Here is a 20,141-nt window from a genome sequence, read left to right as displayed (position 1 = left end):
AGTCCCACTTCAGGGTATTTATCCGAAGAAACCAAAATGCTACTTCGAGGGACGTGTGCATCCATATGTTCACTGCAGCATTGTATACAATGGCCAAGATGTGGAGGCAGTCTGGGTGTCCGTCGATGGAAGAATAGATAAAGAAGAGGTGGTGGATATATACAATGGAATATTGGTTGGCCACGAAAAGGATGGGTTCTTGCCATTGGCGGGGGGATGGATGGACCTGGAAGGTATTGTGCTGAGTGAAGTATGTCAGAGAAAAACAGATGCAATGTGATTTTTCTTGTGTATAGAATCTAAAGAACAAAAGAAAGAAACAAACAAAACAGAAGCGAATTCACAGATGCAGAAAACATTTTGATGATTGCCACAGGGGAGGGGGGTTGGGGATATGGGTGAAAAAAGGGGAGGGATTAAGAACTACAAATTGGTTGTTCCAAAGTAGTTATGGGGATGTAAGGTATAGTATTAGGAATATAGTCAATAATATTGTAATAACTACATATGGTGTCAGATTGGTACTAGTTTTATTGGTGTGATAGATGGGAGGGGGATTGGGAGCAGGGTGAAAAAATGAAGACATTAAGAAGTACAAATTGGTAGTTACAAAATAGTCATGGGGATGTAAAGTATAGGTAATATACTCAATGATATGGTAATAACCATGCATAGTGCCAGATGGGTATTAGACTAGTCAGGGGGATCACTTCTTAAATTATATAAAGGTCTAACCACTATGCTGTACACCTGAAATTAATATAAAACGTCAACTGTAATTGAGAAATTTAAAAAGGGGGTAAAGGTGAAGGGAAGTAAGAGATCTAAATTTCCAGGTATAAAACAAGTAAGTCATGGGGATGTAATATACAGCATAAGGAATATAGTCAATAATATTGTGATAGCATGGTAGGGTGTGAGATGGTTACGAGACTTATGATGGTAATCACTTCTTTATGTATATAAATGTTGAATAACTATGCTGTACCCTTGAAACTAATATAATATTGTATATTAACTATATTTTTAACAAAAAGCTTTAAAAAACATTTGAAAACCCGTGTGTGTGTGTGCGTGTGTGTGTGTATACATCTATGAGCATGGAGAAAAATGTGGAAGGATACTGGTTTGGCAATATACAGGTATGGCATGGAAAGATAGAGGTAAGAGCCAAATAAAAGAAGGAAAAAATCAAAAGAATCACTATTTAAAAATCCAGCAATCATACGTATGTATTTTTATGTATAAAAACTGTATATATAAAAGGAATTAAGTTTAGAAAAGATACAATAAAAAACCTAAACATAATCTCTGCTTACTAAAACAAGAAAGAAAATAACCAAAATTATCTCTTGATGGTAGGATTAAGGGAGATGTTTATTTTCCTCTTTATGTGTCTCTATTTTCTATAGTGAGAACTGTTAGTTTCATAATAATGAAATAAAACTAATAAATGTTACTTTATAAACATTACACTGAAAAATTGAGCTCATTTTGGGAAATCAAGGGAAGGAAACAGGGTTAAGTACCCCTTCTGCTTAGGAGCTGTCTAAGTACAAGATATATGAAATCAGGATCCATTATCCCTCATCCAACAGGTTACTCATCTAAGGCATGAGACTAATTGGGTATTCCAAGAAGGTATTTAAAGCAGCAAATAGGGTATATTTTCCTCTACCTAATACTTTAATGACTTAAGTCAATCAGTAAGCCATCTATACCACTCTCAATTATCCAAGGATCTGCTGGGCTCTTTACTTCCTGTCCCTTCCCTCTGGCATATGGCCATTTCACTGCTCAGGAACAGCTTCAAAATGGGGGCCAGGAAAGAAGGAAAGAGATGAAATTAATTTGGTCAATTGAGCTTCCCGTTAGCAACTCTAATAAAAGGCCTGATAAGTGAGATGGTCAGAATTCACAGTTAAAAATGAGGGTTCCAGGGCTCTTGAGAATTTCATTTAAGCAACCTTGCCTTCAGATAAACACGATTTGCCTGAAATACACTTTAATGGATTTGATGCTTGCTATTTTTCAGAAAGACAGGACTTGTAATACAGGTGATAGGTTCCTCTTCTCACTTTAATTTTAAGAAAAACAAAACCATATAAACACAAGAAAAAGGTCTTCAAAATGAAGAATCGTCTCCTCGATGGAGCAGCAGGACCAAAATGAAAAAATTCTTGGGCCGGCCCGGTGGCTGAGGCAGTTAGAGCTCCATGCTCCTAACTCCGAAGGCTGCCGGTTCGATTCCCACATGGGCCAGTGGGCTCTCAACCACAAGGTTGCCGGTTCAGCTCCTCGAGTCTGGCAAGGGATGGTGGGCAGAGCCCCCTGCAACTAAGATTGAACACGGCACCTTGAGCTGAGCTGCCGCTGAGCTCCCAGATGGCTCAGTTGGTTCGAGCGCGTCCTCTCAACCATAAGGTTGCCCGTTTGACTCCCGCAAGGGATGGTGGGCTGTGCCCCTGGCAACTAAAAATGGCAACTGGACCTGGAGCTGAGCTGCGCCCTCCACAACTAAGACTGAAAGGACAACAACTTGAAGCTGAACGGCACCCTCCACAACTAAGATTGAAAGGACAACAACTGGACTTGGAAAAAGTCCTAGAAAAATACACACTGTTCCCCAATAAAGTCCTGCTTAAAAAAAAAAAAAAAAATTCTTCAGATGAGGAAAGATGTCTGACCCCCGCATGCTCTCAAGAGGAACGTTAGGAAGGCAGCAACCTTCCCAGGGAGCATACGTTGGCCATAAACCACCATCATAAGGAAGAGCTAAAAATGATTTGTCAGGGCTTCACAAAAGCCACATCTACATATAGAACATTTCCCTGTTTCACGAGGCCCTCACAGACTTTGTCCTTTGGGTTGCCCAGAAAGAAAGTGGTGCAGGCCCAAGGTGTTCACAGCAAAGCACTCATCTTCCTAGGCAATCAGACAAAAGAGTCTGAATAGCAATGGCAACAAAGCAAAAAACAATTTTCCCTTACTTGAAGACGACAATAGCTCCCGGACATGGAGGGCAGGCCAGGAGAAAGATCTGCAATGGAAAAGAATTAAGTATGGTTATCAAGAGAAATGCTGGATGCAGTGAGACAATGTTGCTTTAATAATAATAATAATAATAATAATGATGATGATGATGATGATAACAACAACAATAATAAAAAAACCAAACTTTAACACGGAAAATGTAATATAAAAAATTAAAAAGGCAAGCAGGTGATTTTCCAAATATGTTTGTGTTTGCACATACATCTACGTGTGTGTATGACTGAATGTGTGTGTGTATGATGGGAGGGAGATGGAAAGAGATGGAGAGTGAGGGAGTAAGAGTTTTTTGTGGGGGAGGTAGGAGATGGAGAAAGTTTTTCTTAGGCCCTTTCAACCTCTGGGATACTTCCTCTTAACTTCTAGAACAAGACTCAATTTTTCAATACTTCAACTTCAATACAACACAAGAAGCCAGTCTAGGAGCTTTCAACCCAAGACAAGTACAAATAAGATTCCAAGCATAGAACAAGTACACACATACCATCTGATTTTCCTCCTATGGTGGAAGGTGTGTTAATCAATACCCAGCACTGTCAAATTCAACAAATGAAAATACAGGATGACCAGTTAAATGTCACTTTCAGATAAACAATGAACAATGTTTTAGTACAAGTATATTCCATGCAATATTTAGGATATAATTATATCAAAACATTAGTCAATGTTTATCTGAAACTCAAATTTAACTGGGCGTCCTGTACTTTAACTGGCAACACTATCAGTATTGCAAACCCCAGGCTCTATCTATACTTCCCTTTTATTTTGAATGGGAGCAGAATTTGCCTCCCCCAAATCTCTCTTTGGCCCAAAGATTATATTAGGCTGATTATTTTTAAAAAAACAGCAGACACTGGAAAAGCTCTGAAAACTGAGTAGACAGTTACCCTTTTATAAGAGATGTTCACATTGGTAAGGAAATCTCCACTTGCAAGGGTGTCTCCCTTTGCTTACCAGGAAGAGAAGAATGACTGAATCACTAGAAACTCTCTTCCATGGAGAAGACAAGGTCTTAAATCTGCATAACAAGCTTACTCTTCTGGTTTATTGTGTTTTTCCTGATCACCTCCCATAACTCTCCCACCCCCACATCTTCTTTTATCTTTAATTGGAGATGGTATTTAAGGTGATAGCTTTGATCGTTTCAGAAAATTACTGTTTTCCTAGCTATCTACCATGTACATTGGAGGTATACATTTTATGAAAAAGCTGTTCATTTTTCTCCTGTTAATATGTCTTTTATAACAGGAGGATCTCAGCTAAGAACCTAGAAGGGTAGAGGGAAAATTATTTTTCCTCCCCCACATTGGAATGGTTCATTTCTAAGCATGACTAAGTTGTTTTACTCTTCAATTTTCCTCCCAGGTCAAACCAAACAAAATGAACCTTGTTCTAAGAGACAAATCAGTTCCATGTTACTTCGTTTGACCTAAGCTTGGGTTACAGCCTTCAAAGCTGTGGCAATTTGACCTTCACCCAAGGACTGGTTCTCCAGAGGGACAAAGAAACCCTTGCAGGTCGCTTATTAAACATGCGAATTCCTAGGTTCCTCCATTAGGAATGCCCATTCCAGAAGTCTGGGACTTCAGGAATCTGCATATTTAACAAACACCCAGGACATTCAACCACTCCTGGAAGCCACATATGCTGAATGTTTGACCTTGGCCCAGAATCAGAGACATTCAGAAGGACTAAGGACTGATTTAAAAAAAAAAAAAAAAAAAAAGCATGTTTCTGGAGGTCCTTCACTTACAGTGATTTAATGGTGTGGCTTATAAGATCATCAATATGTGTCCTTCTTGTGAGCATTTATTAATATAGATTATCTACATTATATATTATAGACTTGTTTAGCTTTGTCATGTGTATATTCTCTAGCATTTGGTTCTTCAGTTCTCTCAAAGCCTACATTTAGAAGGATAGGGTACTATCAGGAAAAACACTATAAAACACCCGTTTGAATCCCTGCCAAGAGGAAGAGAAAGAATGGAAAAGAAATGATCTTGAAAAGAACACAGGCAGGAACCCATCACCTGCAGAACACCTCATCAGAGAACACCTCCACGGAAATATCTATCAAGAATGTGCCTTTCCCCAGCGGATCCATTTGATTAAAAGTGCAAAACCAATGACAATTACAGGTCCACACTCCTTTATCAGCAATTGCCTAATCTAAAAAGCTCTAAAAGTCTGTTTTTTTCAAAGCTAATTTGTTAACAAAACATGATTTGAAGTGAGCTGAGGCACTTCACAGATTTTGTCTATTATGCTTATGGTGCATAGTCATACACTTTCCATAAAAATAATGTATTTTGATTATGGGGTGCAATACAGTGCATGTAGGGTATTTTACACATGATGGGGAAACTGACCTTAAAATGGTTCCCTGCCACGTGGAACTGAGCTAAAATGGTGGCCCGAGCGGAGAGAGAAATCCCCAGCCTAAGCCCCAGCCCACTTCCGCATAACCCCCTCCACGCCACACCTTGAACCAATCACCAGACGACACCTACCCCTTCCCCAACTCAAGGAAGTCCCCAACCCATAAAAACCTGCTCAAACCCTTGCTAGGGGCTCAATCTTTTGGGAAGGGTCCCGCTGAGCCCGCCGGCGTAATAAAGCTGACTCTCCCAACTCTCTCATTGCCACTTGGGTTCTTTCCGGTCTTGGATTCTGCAACACACATACTATCAGTGGGGTCTGGGGAAGCACCCCATAACTAAGAAACTTTTTGATTTCTGAAATACATATAACCTTAATGGTTTACAATAAGGATTGTTGACTTAGAATTTCTATCATCCAAAAATGAACTTATCCCCACTCCCCACTCTACCCCTCAGGAACAGTCCAAGAAGGAAAGAAACAGAGCTGGTATTCTTTACCATTGACCCAGCAGTAGAGTTACTCACCTTAGGCAAGGAACCAAGTTGGAGGCTGCACATAGTTACCCAGCATCTGGCCCATCACAGGCTACACTCAGAAGCTACAGTACACAGAGAGCAAAGAGGGACCCCCACCTTGCAAAGGTCCTCAGCACTTCTCAGTCTCCTAAGAACTATACCAGCAGCCTTCCTGAGATTCTGGAATATGCAGGATACTTCCAACATGCTAAACAGAGAAGCAAAAGTTTGCCACTGAGCCCCACAGTTAAGTCTTTCTATACCCACAGCCAAGAAGAGGTGAGCAGATTCTTGGGGGCAGATTTCCCTGTAACTGCTCCATTTGGCTGGCTCTGATCCATGACAACCCTATGCCAGAAGCCCAGAAGAAACCTACTAAAGGAAGCAAGCTTCCAGTTCCAACCCTGTAAGGTGTCATATTATCCTCAATTAAATCATGGATCTAACTTCTTTTGAGGCAACTAATCTAGTCTTGAGTTTTCCAACAGTTACTTTCATGTGGCAACGTCATTGCAACCAGTGCTTTGGCCTTTCTCACCTTGCCTGTCTATTCCCAAAACCAGGATAGAGGGTATCTTTCTCAAGAAATCTTTAAATCAGACACATGTAGACATATCAAACCAGCAGATTTGAAAAAGAACCCTAAATTCATCATATTGCATTTCCAGTAAACTCATCATGACAAAGAAAAATTCTGAGATGTCCTAAATTAAATTACAGCAGGCTGGAGGGTGGAAGGAAGACACAAGGAAAAGTAATCTGTTAACAGAACCAGCGAAAGACTGCTCGCATTCCTGAATGTATATTGAAACTTTGAATTAACTTCTAGGTGACTACTTTCCATGATTATCTAGAGAGAATAGCTGAATAGCTGACCACCAGATGCCACCACATCTTGCTTATACGTGAACTTTCCAGACTGTTGCCACAACCAATCGTAATGAGCATATGTTTTTTCCTAGGGACTGTACACCTGTCCCAGAACTAGCCCCAGTTCACCTTCTCGCACCCCCTTTAGCTGTAGCCTATGTAAATTCTGTTGAAACAACTTCTTTCTTCTGAAAACTTGAGGTATAAAGGAGTCTGCCAACTCCAGGATGACTGTCATGTTTGTCTTTTCCACCTAACCCTGCTGCTGGTGGTTAGACTGCATGTCCCAGGACCTGGTCCTTTCTTTGGCTAGCAAATGGCTCAATACACCCTTTCTTCCAGAAAAACTTTTGGCCTGGAAGGTTTTTGTTTAACAATAGCCTCCTTTAGCAACTTCAAAGACTTGTAACTTTGAACCCCTCTGCTCTGTCATGCTGGAGCCACATACATAATCGTGATTAACCAAATGAGTCACGTGAAAACGTTTTCATTCGGAGGTCCACAGGCCCCCAGCCCTGCTTTCTTTCTTGGTTGACTGCAAACCACCTACAAACTCTGGTAGTATGCGTTTTGGACTAGCAGACAGAAAGCTAAATTTCCCTTCAGCTGCAAAAAGAGTAGGAAGAGAAGACACTTGGGAGTGCAAATAAGGATAGCAGGAAAGTGAAAATGCATCTGAGCATATCCCAGCACTGACTTGGCACTTAGTATTCATGCCCAAGTTGCCCACCTCAGCATCTGAACAAAAGTGCATGAGCAGGTAGCACAGAGAGAAATGTGACAGAGCCTTCCATTTTCCCATCTCTTGGGAGGTAAGCAGGACCTTGTTAAATCCCACTTTACAGATGAAGAAACCCAAGGGAAGAAGTTCTGACACACTTTCTGACAAGAACCCAGATCAACACACTTTCCACCTCATGTCCAAGCAATTCCCGGCCTCACGGGGGCTTTCGTTCTCTAGACTCCAGCCCTGCCCCTTGACCCAAATCACACAGTCAGCCCAATGGCCCCACACTTATGCCACCACACAGCTCACAAATTCTGCTCTCTATAATGTGAGACATCTCAAAATACAAACCTAACTGGGAAGCAAATCACACTGACACAAATGGGTTTCAGACTTCAGCATTACCTAAGACAGGCTCATCTTAGCTCCAACTTGCCTCATTCCCAGGTCTGTTGGGTGCTTGCAATTCTTGCATCCTTACAAAACAAAGGTCTTTCTTGGCTGGTTTTTCCAGGAAAACCCCCAAGGTTTTATTCAAAATCACTTTCTTTCAGCTTCCTCAGAAAAGTTCCCTATACTAGTCCAAGGTTCTCCTCCTCAGAAACTTGTAAATCCAGGTCTTTCCTAAGCTCCTGATAAGAGAAAAATTCTAAGATGTCCTAAATTAAATTACAACAGGGCTGGAGGGTAGAAGAGACAAGAGTAGTTAATCAGTTAACAGCTACGGGCTGAAACTAACAAAAGACTGCTCACATTCTTCAATGTAGGTTTAAACTTGGAATCAACTTCCAGGTGGCTATTTGAGAGAAAAAAAAGAAAAAGGAAAAAAAATAGTTGACCACCAGATACCAGACCCCACTGCATATGGGTCATGCATGAACTTTCTGGATTGTTGCCCACAACAAATCAAGAAGTAGTAAAATTCTTTCCCTTACAGACTATGCACCTATCCTAGAACTGCCCTCCCTTCCCCTTCTCCGCCCAACTTTATCTATAGCCAGTGTAAATTCTTTCAAAACAAGTTACGCCTTTCTTTGTCTTTCTTCCCCAAATTCATTGCGTAAAAAATTCCCGTTAGCTCCAGGAAAGTGGACATATTTGTCTTCTCCACTGTTGGTGGTGGTTTAGACTGTATGTCCCCAAACCTGATCCTTTTTCTGGCTAGCTCAATAAATCCTCCCTTTCAGAAAAGCTTTCAGACAAAAAATATTGTTTAATACCCACTCTAGGCACCAGCAACTGTACCAGTTCACCCTCTACCCCTGAACCTCCCTGGTTGGTTCCAGGTTCCCACCTTCCCTACCCAACCTCCCAGCCAAGCCATCCCCTGTACCACTGCCCTGTTCCTGTTCCCGTGCCACAGTCACATCAGCTCCAACTTCATTGGTATCATTGTCCAGTCTCCGATTAATTTCTGCTCTACCCCAACATTAGATTCAATAAACCCCATTTTCATAATGCCTAAAAATTGTAATTTTTGTTCACAGGAAGAAGTGTCAGTACTATGAGAAATGTAATTTGGAAGGAGGGCCAGTTACCACAGACCATTCTAAATGAGAGACTAGCCAGGTTAAGCAGTGAAGGGGGATGGGAAAAGTAAATGAAAGGGAAACAGAGAGAGGGACAGGAGAGTGGTGTTTGCCCTGCACATAATCTTCTCAGGCCCAGCCCTCCGGCTCCAGTTCTCCTGGCTCCACCTCATATGATGACACGCAGCTATTTGAGAATTCCCAAGGACTACTGTTTATAACCATTACCCACCGTGGACCCCAACAAGATTCATTTGATGTGAACTCCAAGAATAAATTTATCTGCTAAGATGGACCCCCGCCCCCGTGGTAAACAGAGTATCCAAATTTTATAAATAATAAGAGCCTAGCGGCCATTTGCTGACGGGGGCTCCTCATGAACTCTGCATATCAGGAAGACCCTCAGCCTGAACTCTCGGCTCCCTGCACTATGCCCCACTTATTTATGATGTCTGAGTCAACCACTGCAGGAAAACCCTGGTTTCATCTTTCTACCAACAGACTGAGACCTGCCCAGTCCAATCAGAACTGCACAATTTGGATACCTCATTACCTAAAATGAACCTAATTGGGAACCTGGGCAGGATCTTTCATTATAAAAGGTGGCCTCCCCTTTGTCTCGGTGGAACACAATTTAAGTTGTTACCTGAATCTGTGTCTCCCAGGCTACAGTTCTTTTTGCTCAAATAAATGCTTTTTATTCTTTATTTCAGTCTAAAATTGATTTAGGTTTACACTACCATAGGAAAGACACATTCCTGGGACTTCCCAAAGTCTGTCCTAGGCTCTATGAATTCACTATGTTCATACTCTTGGGCCCTAATCCTCTCCCAGTACCACTGCAATAATCTCTTCACTGACTTCCAGCCTCCAGGCACACTACTGCAAGAGGGATCTATCTGAAATGCAGCTCTGACCTGCCATTTAAAATCCGTTAGTGGCTTACCAGTACCTACAGAAATAGCTCAAACTCCTGAAGGGGAGCAGAGTTTGCCACCCCAAAATATGTCTCTTTGGGATAGTAATGATCTTAGGCTGATTAATTTTAAGAAACAACAGACATGGGAGAAGCTCTGAAAACTGAGTAGAAGTTTTCAAAGTTACTCTTTGAAAAAATACATTTATTTACAAGGTAAATTTCCACTTGTAAGGGTGTTTCCCTCAATGTACCAGGAAGAACAGGATGACTAAATCTCTAGAAAATCATCAGTGGAGAAGGCAAATGCTTAAATCTGCTTAACAGCCTTATCCTTGTTTACTGTGCTTTTCCTGGCCTCCCCCTGCCCAACTCGTATACCAAACTCCTTTTGTCTTTACCTGGAGATGGTAGTTAAGATGGTGTCTTGGGACATTTCAGGGAGTTACTGTTTTCCTGGGTCTCTCCCATGTATATAGGAGGTATACATTTTATTAAATGTCTGTTTGTTTTTCTACTGTTAATCTGTCTTTTATTACAGAGGGGTCTCAACCAAGTACCGGGAAGGGTAGAGGGAAAATTATTTTCCCTCCCCTACCACACACCCACACCCACACCCACCCACACACACACACACACACACACTCTTTATTGCTTTAATTTGTATAACTATTTTCTAACATGTTTTTTGCCCAGTTGTATTTCTTCTTTGGGGATGTGACCATCTGTGCCTGTCGTGCAGGGTGTCATGCAGGGTCTCTGGTCCCGCTCCCCACATAAAAACGTAGGATATGGTGAGGCCAAAAAGGAACACCCACGGAGCCATATGTAGGGGACTCTTACTACTATAGTCTCGCTGGCGGCTGAGTTGGAGACACAGGAAGCAGGAGCCACACGATCTGCAACCCTCACTCCGCTGCTTGCTGGCTCAGCCACCATCTTCTTGCTAGCCCCCATTTTTCTGCTAGCTTAGCCACAGCAATTATATTAGTGGCCAATGACTCACTGGTCACAGCTGACGGCCAACTAGCCACAGCTGATGGCCATCCAATCACAGCTGATGGCCATTTACTACCCGAGCCAGCAGCTTTCTATGTGAGGCCGAGAGCCTGGAAACTGCTTTCTGGGGCTTGGTCCCCACAGTGCCCTTTGCCTATTTTTCAACTGGTATGTTATTGAGTGTAAGAGCTATTTATGTTTTAATGACATTTCACACAGACTAATTGACATTTATTGCAAATATTTTTCCCAGGTTGTTATTATAGCTCTGCTTTCAGTAGTTTTCGATGTATAGAAGCTTTTTTTTTATTTTTATGTAATCAGATGTATCGGTCATTTCCTGTCTTTAGTGTTATGTTTTGAAAGTCTTTTACAACCCTAAGATTATAGAGTCATCTATTGTTTTCCTAATATTTTCATAATTTTATTTTAAAAATTTCAATCTCCAATATCAAGAATTGTACCACTGTTAATCCTGTTCACTTTCAGAATGGCCTTCTCACCTTTCTTCTTCTGACTAACTCCTACTTGCCCTTCAAATACAAAATCGAGCATTATTTTCTCCAGGGAGCCTTTGGTTAAATGCCCATCCTCTGTCCTGCCATTAACTCCTTCTCTTACCTCTTGCTAAGAAATTATCATTTTTGTCAGTATAAGGAGCTTACAAAGGAGCCTTTCCTCAAGAATTTAGACCAAAAAATAAATAAATAAATAAATAAATAAATAAATAAATAAATAAATGTACCTACTAAGAGCTGGGCTTTAAAATCAACATACAAGGGATTTAAAAGGTTGTATGATCATCTTAAAGCCAGAATGGTTCCCAGACTTGAAAGACCAGATTGTAACCTGCTTGAATTATACCTAAGGAAAGAATGGAGCTGGTCAACCACTGAGGTATAGAATAAGGAGAGTCACAGTCACAAAGCATATTTGGCAGTGTCCACACCCAAGCACTATTCAGGGGCCTGTGGATGAAAAAGGGGTTCTACAGAAAGTAACCTCACAGGGTGACCTGATCATAAATTCCTAACTGGGAAGGTCATGGTGGGTAGTCACACCCCAGGTGTCATATCCAGCGCAACACGGGCAGTGAGGGTGCAAGAAGGGGTGGCTTTGGGTTAAGTTTTTAAGAAAGAAACAAACAGAGACTTAATGCAGTTAAATCTCAGAAGGCCAGGGGACTCAGTTCTGAAAGACTGGAGCCCAGAATAAAGGCGACTGGTGGTATTTATTGATAACTATACAAGGGAGTGTTATTGTTTCTGACACAGTCTGTGAGATTCATCCATCACGTTATAGAAACAACCCAAACCAATTATGTTGGCCCCAAACAGCCGAAGCAAAAGTCCTATGATGACTGAGGTGAGGCATGTGACTCCCTAAAGGACGTATATCACATGTCGAGACTGTTTTATAGAGCTGAGCAGAGAGAGCTTGATCTTATCGCTCTAAAGACTTTTCTCACAATTAGGTGAGAGGGGAAAAACCAGAGTCAGCAGTGGTTTCTCCCAGGCAGGGGGAAGGGGAGACAAGGTCCCTTCCCAAATCTTTCTAAGACAGCTCATTGGGGGTCTCCACAGGGTTCTGCCTGGCTTGAGTTGCCCTCCCCCGCCCCCCGTGGGGAATCTTACTCGTCATTGGCTGCAAACCCTCTTTTGGAGACTAAATAGAAATATACAGTCCCAGGGATATACAGTCTCACAGACTCTTCTTTCCACAGGAAAGACATGGGGGGAACAGTCTGCTAGGCTGTTGTGTGACAACACCCAGGCATATAACTTCCTTACTAAAAGGCTTATCTTACTTAGTCTTAAGCAAGCCCTGTCCATTGTTTCTGTGCATCTAGGTTAACACCCTTTGAAATGCCTCTTTTCAGACCCCTCCTTCTTTATAATCCTTTTTTTTAAATTTATTGGGGTGACAATTGTTAGTAAAATTCCATAGATTTCAGGTGTACAATTCTGTATTACATCATCTGTAAGTCCCATTGTGTTTCACCACCCAGAGTCAGTTCTCCTTCCATCACCACATATTTGATCCCTGTCGTGCGGGGGGGGGGGGGGGGGGGCAGCCTGCGGGGTCTCTGCTCCCGCTCCCCATACAAGAACGCAGGATATGGTGAGGCCAAAAAGGAACACCCACGGAGCCATAGGTAGGGGAGTCATACCACTACGGTCTCACTGGAGGCTAGGTTCACTGGACGTGTGACCTGCTGTCCGTTTTCTCTGCAACCGACTGACGACTCTCCACTCTCTTCCACTCTCCTCGGCTCTCCTTCATAGCCGCAGCAGTTATATTTGTGGCCAATGGCTCAATGGCTACAGCTGACGGCCAATCAGCCACAGCTGATGGCCATCTACTACCCGAGCCAGCACCCCTCCAAGTGAGGCCGAGAGCCTGTAAACTACTTTCTGGGGCTCTGCCCCCACAATCCCCCTTACCCTCATCTCCCACCCCCCACCCCCCTTACCCTCTGGTAACCACTAAACTATTGTCTGTCAGACCCCTCCTTCTAATGCATGACCACCTTTACCTGTAATCAGATCTTCCTTAATTCCCTCCTTAATTCCAAAGGCAAAAAAGAAGCTGCAAACTGTCATTTCCTGGAACCATTTATCTCAGTATTTTGAGATCTTGCTTCCAAGCTTACCCTCTGTTTGGCTCAAATAAAGTTTTATAGAAATTCTCTTTAGATTTGGCCATTCTTATGTCAACAGTCCAAAGAACAAGCTCACAAACACTAAGTTTTCTAGTCCCATTGGCAAGTTCATCCCCTAGAGGATGGAAGCAGGATAGTTAGTATTGCTAAGTGGTTAAGATTATGGGCTTTAGAGTCAAGACAGACTTGGGTCCACATGCTGGCTTTGCCACTCACCAATACTGTAATCTCAAGCAAGAGATTGGAGTAATTTTCATCTCTAAAATAGGAATAAGAATAGTATCTATGTCTGACAAGGTTTGGGAGAGGATTGAATGAGATAAAGCATGTGAAGCACTTGCACAACGCTTAGCACATAGCTAGCAGTCAATACATAGTAGCTATCGTTATTTTAACCTCAATAGAAAATCCATCCCTACCATGAGCTACATCAAAAACAGCTCATATTAAACGTCCAGTTCATTGAACTTCACTTGTTTTAATTCCATGCTTGCATAACAACATTGTGATATATTATTTGGTTTCCCTCGTCCAGTTGCCTACCAGGAGAGAAAACTTAACCACTCTAGGCCCAGTTTCCTCATATATCAAATGGGGACTGTAACAGTACTATCTCATAGGATAGATGTGAGGATTAAATGCTTGAAGCACTTAGTCCAGTACCTGGCACATCGTAAGGAATAAAATAAGTATAAGTTATGGAAAGCATCATCCTTCTTTGGTGTCCTTTCTCTTCTCTCACTGATAATTCCATCCAAAGCCACAGCAAGTTCTATTTCCTCCAAAAAGCCTCCATTAACTCCAGATAACACCTCTCCTTTTTTCCAATGGCCTGTACAACTCATTAGGTACTTAGATTTTATTTAATTTGGGATATTAAATAGCTCTCTGATTTTGCACACAGTGCTGTAGTAAATGCAGAGCTAGGATTTGATTATCAATCTTTCCCTCATGACAAATCTTAAAATGGCACTGGTGAGCCATTGAACAAAGTTCAAAGTTGTTTGTAGGGTCATCAGGGCTCTCAACAATGTGCCTGCCAACCCCCTTCTGCCACACCACTTTTATTGCCTACTATGTCTCAGGTTTTCACCCTGAGCCTCACTTTTCACATTCTAAAATGGAAAAGAACAATAGTGCTTGCCTCCAATATCTTAACCTCAAATGTTGTTCCTATGCAGATACCAAATACTTTCTGGATATTAACATCTGGACGTCACAGAGAAATCTCAGACCAAACATGCCTAAATCTGAATTTGCCATGTTCTTTCCCTAACATCTTTCCTCTCTAACTGCTCTCTGAGAAAATGGGAGCAAAGGGACAGCTCTTCGAATAATAGAATTCCAACTGATAAAGGTAGGAGGAATGAGGGAAACAGAAAATCAACAGTAGGCAAACACTGCAACAATAACTGCTGTGGGCAAGAACCATTGATAGATGCCCTGATTAGTAATGAAAGTGTTATTATTTTTGCATGCAAGATACGTATTAATTACAATGGTAAATATAAGGTATGATCAAACAATATGGTGAATGTTTAAATAAAATAAAGTATTACAGTAAAAGACACATTGCCATGAATCACTACCAAAATACTCTCCCTCACTTTGGACACACTTATCCCATCATTGTTGCCACTTTTTGAAGCAGCTCTGGAAGTCCTCTTTCAGGGGTGTCTTTAGTTGCGCTGTGTGGCTACCTCGATGTCCTGAATCATTTTGACTTTAAGGAAGAGCCAGAAGTCACAGGGTTCCAGATCCGGTAAATAAGGTAGATGAGGACACACTGTAATGTTTTTATTTGACAGAAATTGCTGTACCAGAAGTGATGTGTGACATGGAGCATTGTCATGATGGAGGATGATTTAGGGCACACTTTAAACCACACCTTCTCTCAACCATAGCTCACACCCAACTGAGTGCACCAAACAAGTTGAAACGTGTCACACACTGTTACTAAGGCTCAATGCACCACTTCCCATACTGAAGATCCCTGTCTTTCCATTGGATGGCACTCAGCAGCAGCATTCACCATATTTTGTGATCATAACGGAAAGGCTCTGTGTCACACATCGCTTCTGGTATGGCAATTTCTGTAAAATAAAAACATTACAGTGTGTCTTCATCCAACTTATTCACCAGATCTGGCACTGTGTGACTTCTGGCTCTTCCCCAAAGTCAAAATGACCATGAAAGGAAAACGTTTTGAATCAATTCAGGATATCGAGGCAGTCGCAACAGTGCTACTAAAGACACTCATGGAAGAAGACGTCCAGAACTGCTTCAGAAACTGGCAAGAATGATGGGGTAAGTGTGTTCGAAGTGAGGGGGAGTATTTTGAGGAGGATTAAGGGCAATGTGTCTTTTACTGCAATATTTTCTTTTAATTTAAATATTCACTGTATTGTTTGATCACACCTCGTAGTAATTTTACAGTGGAGAAATCTGGCAGACACCACCTGAACCAAGTGACCAAGGTTAACATCACCAGTAAGAAAGCATACCATCATGTACCCCCTGATATGATGTACCAAGAAGGGTACAAAATCTCTTCTGTGGTATTGTTGCCCAAGTTGCCAAAATCTAATCAGGAGAAAACATCAGATAAGTCCAAATGAGAAACATTTTATAAAGTAACTGACAAGTTCCTTTCAAAAATTGTCAAGGTAATGAAAGACAGAGACTGAGGAACTGTCATGGATGGAAAAAACTAGAAGACATGACAACTAAATGCAATATGGGACCCTAGATTGGATCCCGGAACAGAAAAAAGACATTTGTGGAAAAACTGGTGAAATCTCGATATAGTTTAGTTCACAGCACTAATGCTCATTTCTCAGTTTTAGTAATTTCACCATGGTTATGGAAGATGTTAACGTTAGGGAAAGCTGAGTGGAGGGTATATGGAAATTATTTGTTATAGCTTCACAACTCTTCTGTAAGTTGAACAAGAACTGTTATCCAATCATTAGCCTATCTTCAAACCTCCAAGCTATCTTTAATGACACCTCTCTTTCTCAGCCCAAGTCCTGTAGCCAGTCCCCAAGCCCTGTCATCTAGAAACTTTTACCTTTTCAATGTATCTCAAATCCATCTTTGTTATCTTTTCCTAGTTCAATACTTATCATCTTCTTAAACTACTATGACAGTTTCCTATCTAATCTCCAGGTCTCCAGCATCTCCCCTTCTTCACGCTAGTTCATACAGTATTGTCAGGTTCCTATTCTTAAAATAGAGTCCTGACCATGTTATGCTCCTCCTTAAAAATTTTGGATGACAGATGCATCACAATCCCTATCAGAATCTCAGCTGACTTCTTTGTAGAAAGTGACAAGCTAATCCTAAAATTCATATGGAACTGTAAGGCACCCCAAAACAATCTTGAAAAGAAGAACAAGTAGGAGGACCCACATTACCTGATTTCAAAACTTACCACAAAGCAACAGTAATAAAGACAAGATGGTACTGGTATCATGACAGACATACAAGCTAATGGAATAGAATTGAACGTCCAAAAATAAGGCTCACAACTGATTTTCAACAAGAGTGCCAAGACCATTCAATGGGGAAATAGTCTCTTTAACAAAAGGTGCTGGGACAACTCAATTTCCACGTACCTAAGAATGAAGTTTGGACCTGTACCTCACAACCCTATATAAAAATTAACTCAAAATCAAAGACCTAAATGTAAAAGCAAAAAGCATAAAACTCTTAAAAGCAAACATAATGGTAAATTTTCATGACCCCAGATTTAGCAATGGATTCTTAGATGTGACATCAAAGGAACAAGCAACAAAAGAAAAAATAGGTAAACTGGACTTCACAGAAATTAAAATCTTTTGTGCTTCGAACGACACTATCAAGAAAGTAAAAAAGACAACTCAAAGAATCGGAGAAAATTTTTGCAAATCCTATCTTTGATAAGGATCTAGTATCCAGAATACATAAATTGTTCTTAAAATTCAACAATAGGGCCCGCCGGGTGGCTCAGGCGGTTAGAGCTCCATGCTCCTAACTCCGAAGGCTGCCGGTTCGATTCCCACATGGGCCAGTGGGCTCTCAACCACAGGGTTGCTGGTTCAACTCCTCGAGTCCCGCAAGGGATGGTGGGCTCTGCCCCCTGCAACTAAGATTGAACACAGCACCACAGCACCTTGAGCTGAGCTGCCTCCCAGATGGCTCAGTTGGTTGGAGCACAGGCTCTCAACCACAAGGTTGCCAGTTCAATTCCTCGAGTCCCGCAAGGGATGGTGGGCAGCGCCCCCTGCAACTAGGATTGAACACGGCACCTTGAGTTGAGCTGTTGCTGAGCTCCGGGATGGCTCGGTTGGTTGGAGTGCATCTTCTCAGTCACAAGGTTGCTGGTTCGGTCCCACAAGCGATGGTGGGCTGTGCCCCATGCAACTAGAAACTGGACCTGGAGCTGAGCTGCGCCCTCCACAACTAAGACTGAAAGGACAACAACTTGAAGCTGAACGGCACTCTCCACAACTAAGATTGAAAGGAAAAGAACTTGACTTAGAAAAAAGGCCTGGAAGTACACACTGTTCCCCAATAAAGTCCTGTTCCCCTCCCCCAATAAAATCTTTTTTAAAAAATCAACAATAAAAAGACAAATAACCCAATTAAAAAGTGGGCTAAGGATCTGAATAGACATTTCTCTAAAGAAAACATACAAATGGCCAATAGGCACATGAAAAGATGCTCAACATCATTGGTCGTTAGGGAAATGCAAATCAAATCCACAATGAAGTACCACTTCACACCCACAAGCAAGGTGAAACTAAAAGACAAAAGTGTTCGTGATGATACAGAGAAATTGGAAAACTCATAGACTGCTGGTAGGGATGTAAAATGATGCTGTGACATTGGAAAACAATATGGCAGTTCCTCAAAAAGTTCAACATAGAGTTATCATATGACCCAGCAATTCCGTGTGTGTCTGTGTCTGCGTGTTGTGTGTGTGTGTGCATCTCCAAGAGAAATGTCCACATAAAAACTTATATGTAGCAGCATTATTTGTAATAGCCAGAAGGTGGAAACAACCCAAATACTCATCAATGGATGAATTGATAAACAAAATGTGGTGTATCCATATAGTGGAATATCATTTGGCCACAAAAAATGAATGAAGTAATGATACATGCTATAACATGGGTCAGTGTTAAAAACATTACACTTAGTAAAAGAAGCCAGTCAAAATAGACCTTATATTATATGACTTCATCTCTATAGGCAAATCTATAGAGCTAGAAAGTAGATTATTCATTGCTTAGAGCTAGGAAGATAGGGAAAGGGGAGATGGGGGAGTGATAACTAAATGGTATGGAGCTTCTTTTTGACATGATGAAAATGTTCTAAATTGACTATGGTGAGAGCTGCACATACCTGTGAATATATTAAAAACCACTGATTGAACACTTTACAGGGGTGAATTGTACAATAAGTGAATTATATCTCAATAAACTATTTTTTAAAACGTCAAATGGCTCCTTATTGCTTGTTGAATAAAGTCCAAACTCCTTAATTTGCCATCCAAGTCCCTCTCCTCACCCATCATCATTTGATGCCTTCAGCCAGCATTACTGCTTACTACTCTTTTTCACCTGCCTTTCTATCAAACCAAAACGAATTATTTATAATTACCCATATACCCCATCCAGTTTCCCATCTTTGTCTTTCCTCTCGCTATTTCTTTTCCCTGGAACTCTCTCCTCACAACTCACCTTTACATTTTTATATCCTGTTGCTCTCACAAGGCTCAGTTCAAATGCTCCCTCCATGGCAAACCCTTCCCTGTTCTTCAACCCTCACATAGTAGACCCTCAAAAAATTATTTACTGAAAAAATGAAAGTAGTCCCCCCATATGATGGTTGCCACAGCCAGAGGATACTCTTTTCAAAGCCGCACAGCTGCACTTCTCCCTTCCTTTCCTGGTCACAGCAGCAGCTCACTGCTTTAGCCCCTTACAAAGTCCCTGAGAATGATTCCAAACTGCTACTCTCTACCTCTCCCCAAACCCCATCCTTGATAAACAAAGCACTGACATTACATTATGCCAGGGCTGCCGAGTATAGCTGTGTAGGTTGTACACTGCACAACCCTAGTGGCGCCATTCAATTTTAGTCTATGTGAATGGCACGCTTTCCTAGGGTTGTGCAGTACACAGCCGTTCGTGGCAGCCCTGCTTGGAAACATCAGTAGCATTTGGGAACAAAGCCCAAAAGAGCACTGAGAGAAAGAATAACTATATTGCTGTTGAGAAGTGAGTATTTCCCAAATCTTATCAAGATCAGAAAGAAACTCAGGAGAATAACATGGTCACAGCACTCACACAGTGTTTGTATGGAATTAGAAACCAGGAGCATCCAAGAGAAAAAATTTTCACTGAGGTTGTTCCAGCAGTGGAGAGGAAAGGATTCACATTCTGGTCTATACAGAGGTGTAATATATCTACATGGTCACTCTCATGAGACCCTTGAACTC

The 20,141-nt window shown here is 41.5% G+C and overlaps 1 protein-coding gene across 14 annotated transcripts in view; it reads right to left on the bottom strand.

The window, feature by feature from the left end:
• The window catches only part of TMEM164 (transmembrane protein 164), a 201,627-nt gene that overhangs the window by 120,896 nt on the left and 60,590 nt on the right, over nucleotides 1–20,141 (bottom strand). For 10 of the 14 annotated variants that reach the window (XM_088794795.1, XM_074323807.2, XM_074323800.2 and 7 more), the window contains one exon: nucleotides 2,991–3,040. The exons of the other annotated variants lie outside the window; for them this stretch is intronic. In XM_088794795.1, coding sequence (XP_088650921.1) covers nucleotides 2,991–3,040 — 50 coding nt within the window. The remainder of the gene's footprint in view (nucleotides 1–2,990; nucleotides 3,041–20,141) is intronic. 14 annotated transcript variants of the gene reach the window in all.

Source organism: Rhinolophus sinicus, chromosome 18 (assembly GCF_057876585.1).
Source record: "Rhinolophus sinicus isolate RSI-liver-muscle chromosome 18, RSI-T2T, whole genome shotgun sequence".
NCBI classification, from domain to species: Eukaryota; Metazoa; Chordata; class Mammalia; order Chiroptera; family Rhinolophidae; genus Rhinolophus; species Rhinolophus sinicus.
The sequence above is the reverse complement of the archived record's forward strand: the minus strand, read 5'-3'. Positions and strand labels throughout refer to the sequence as shown.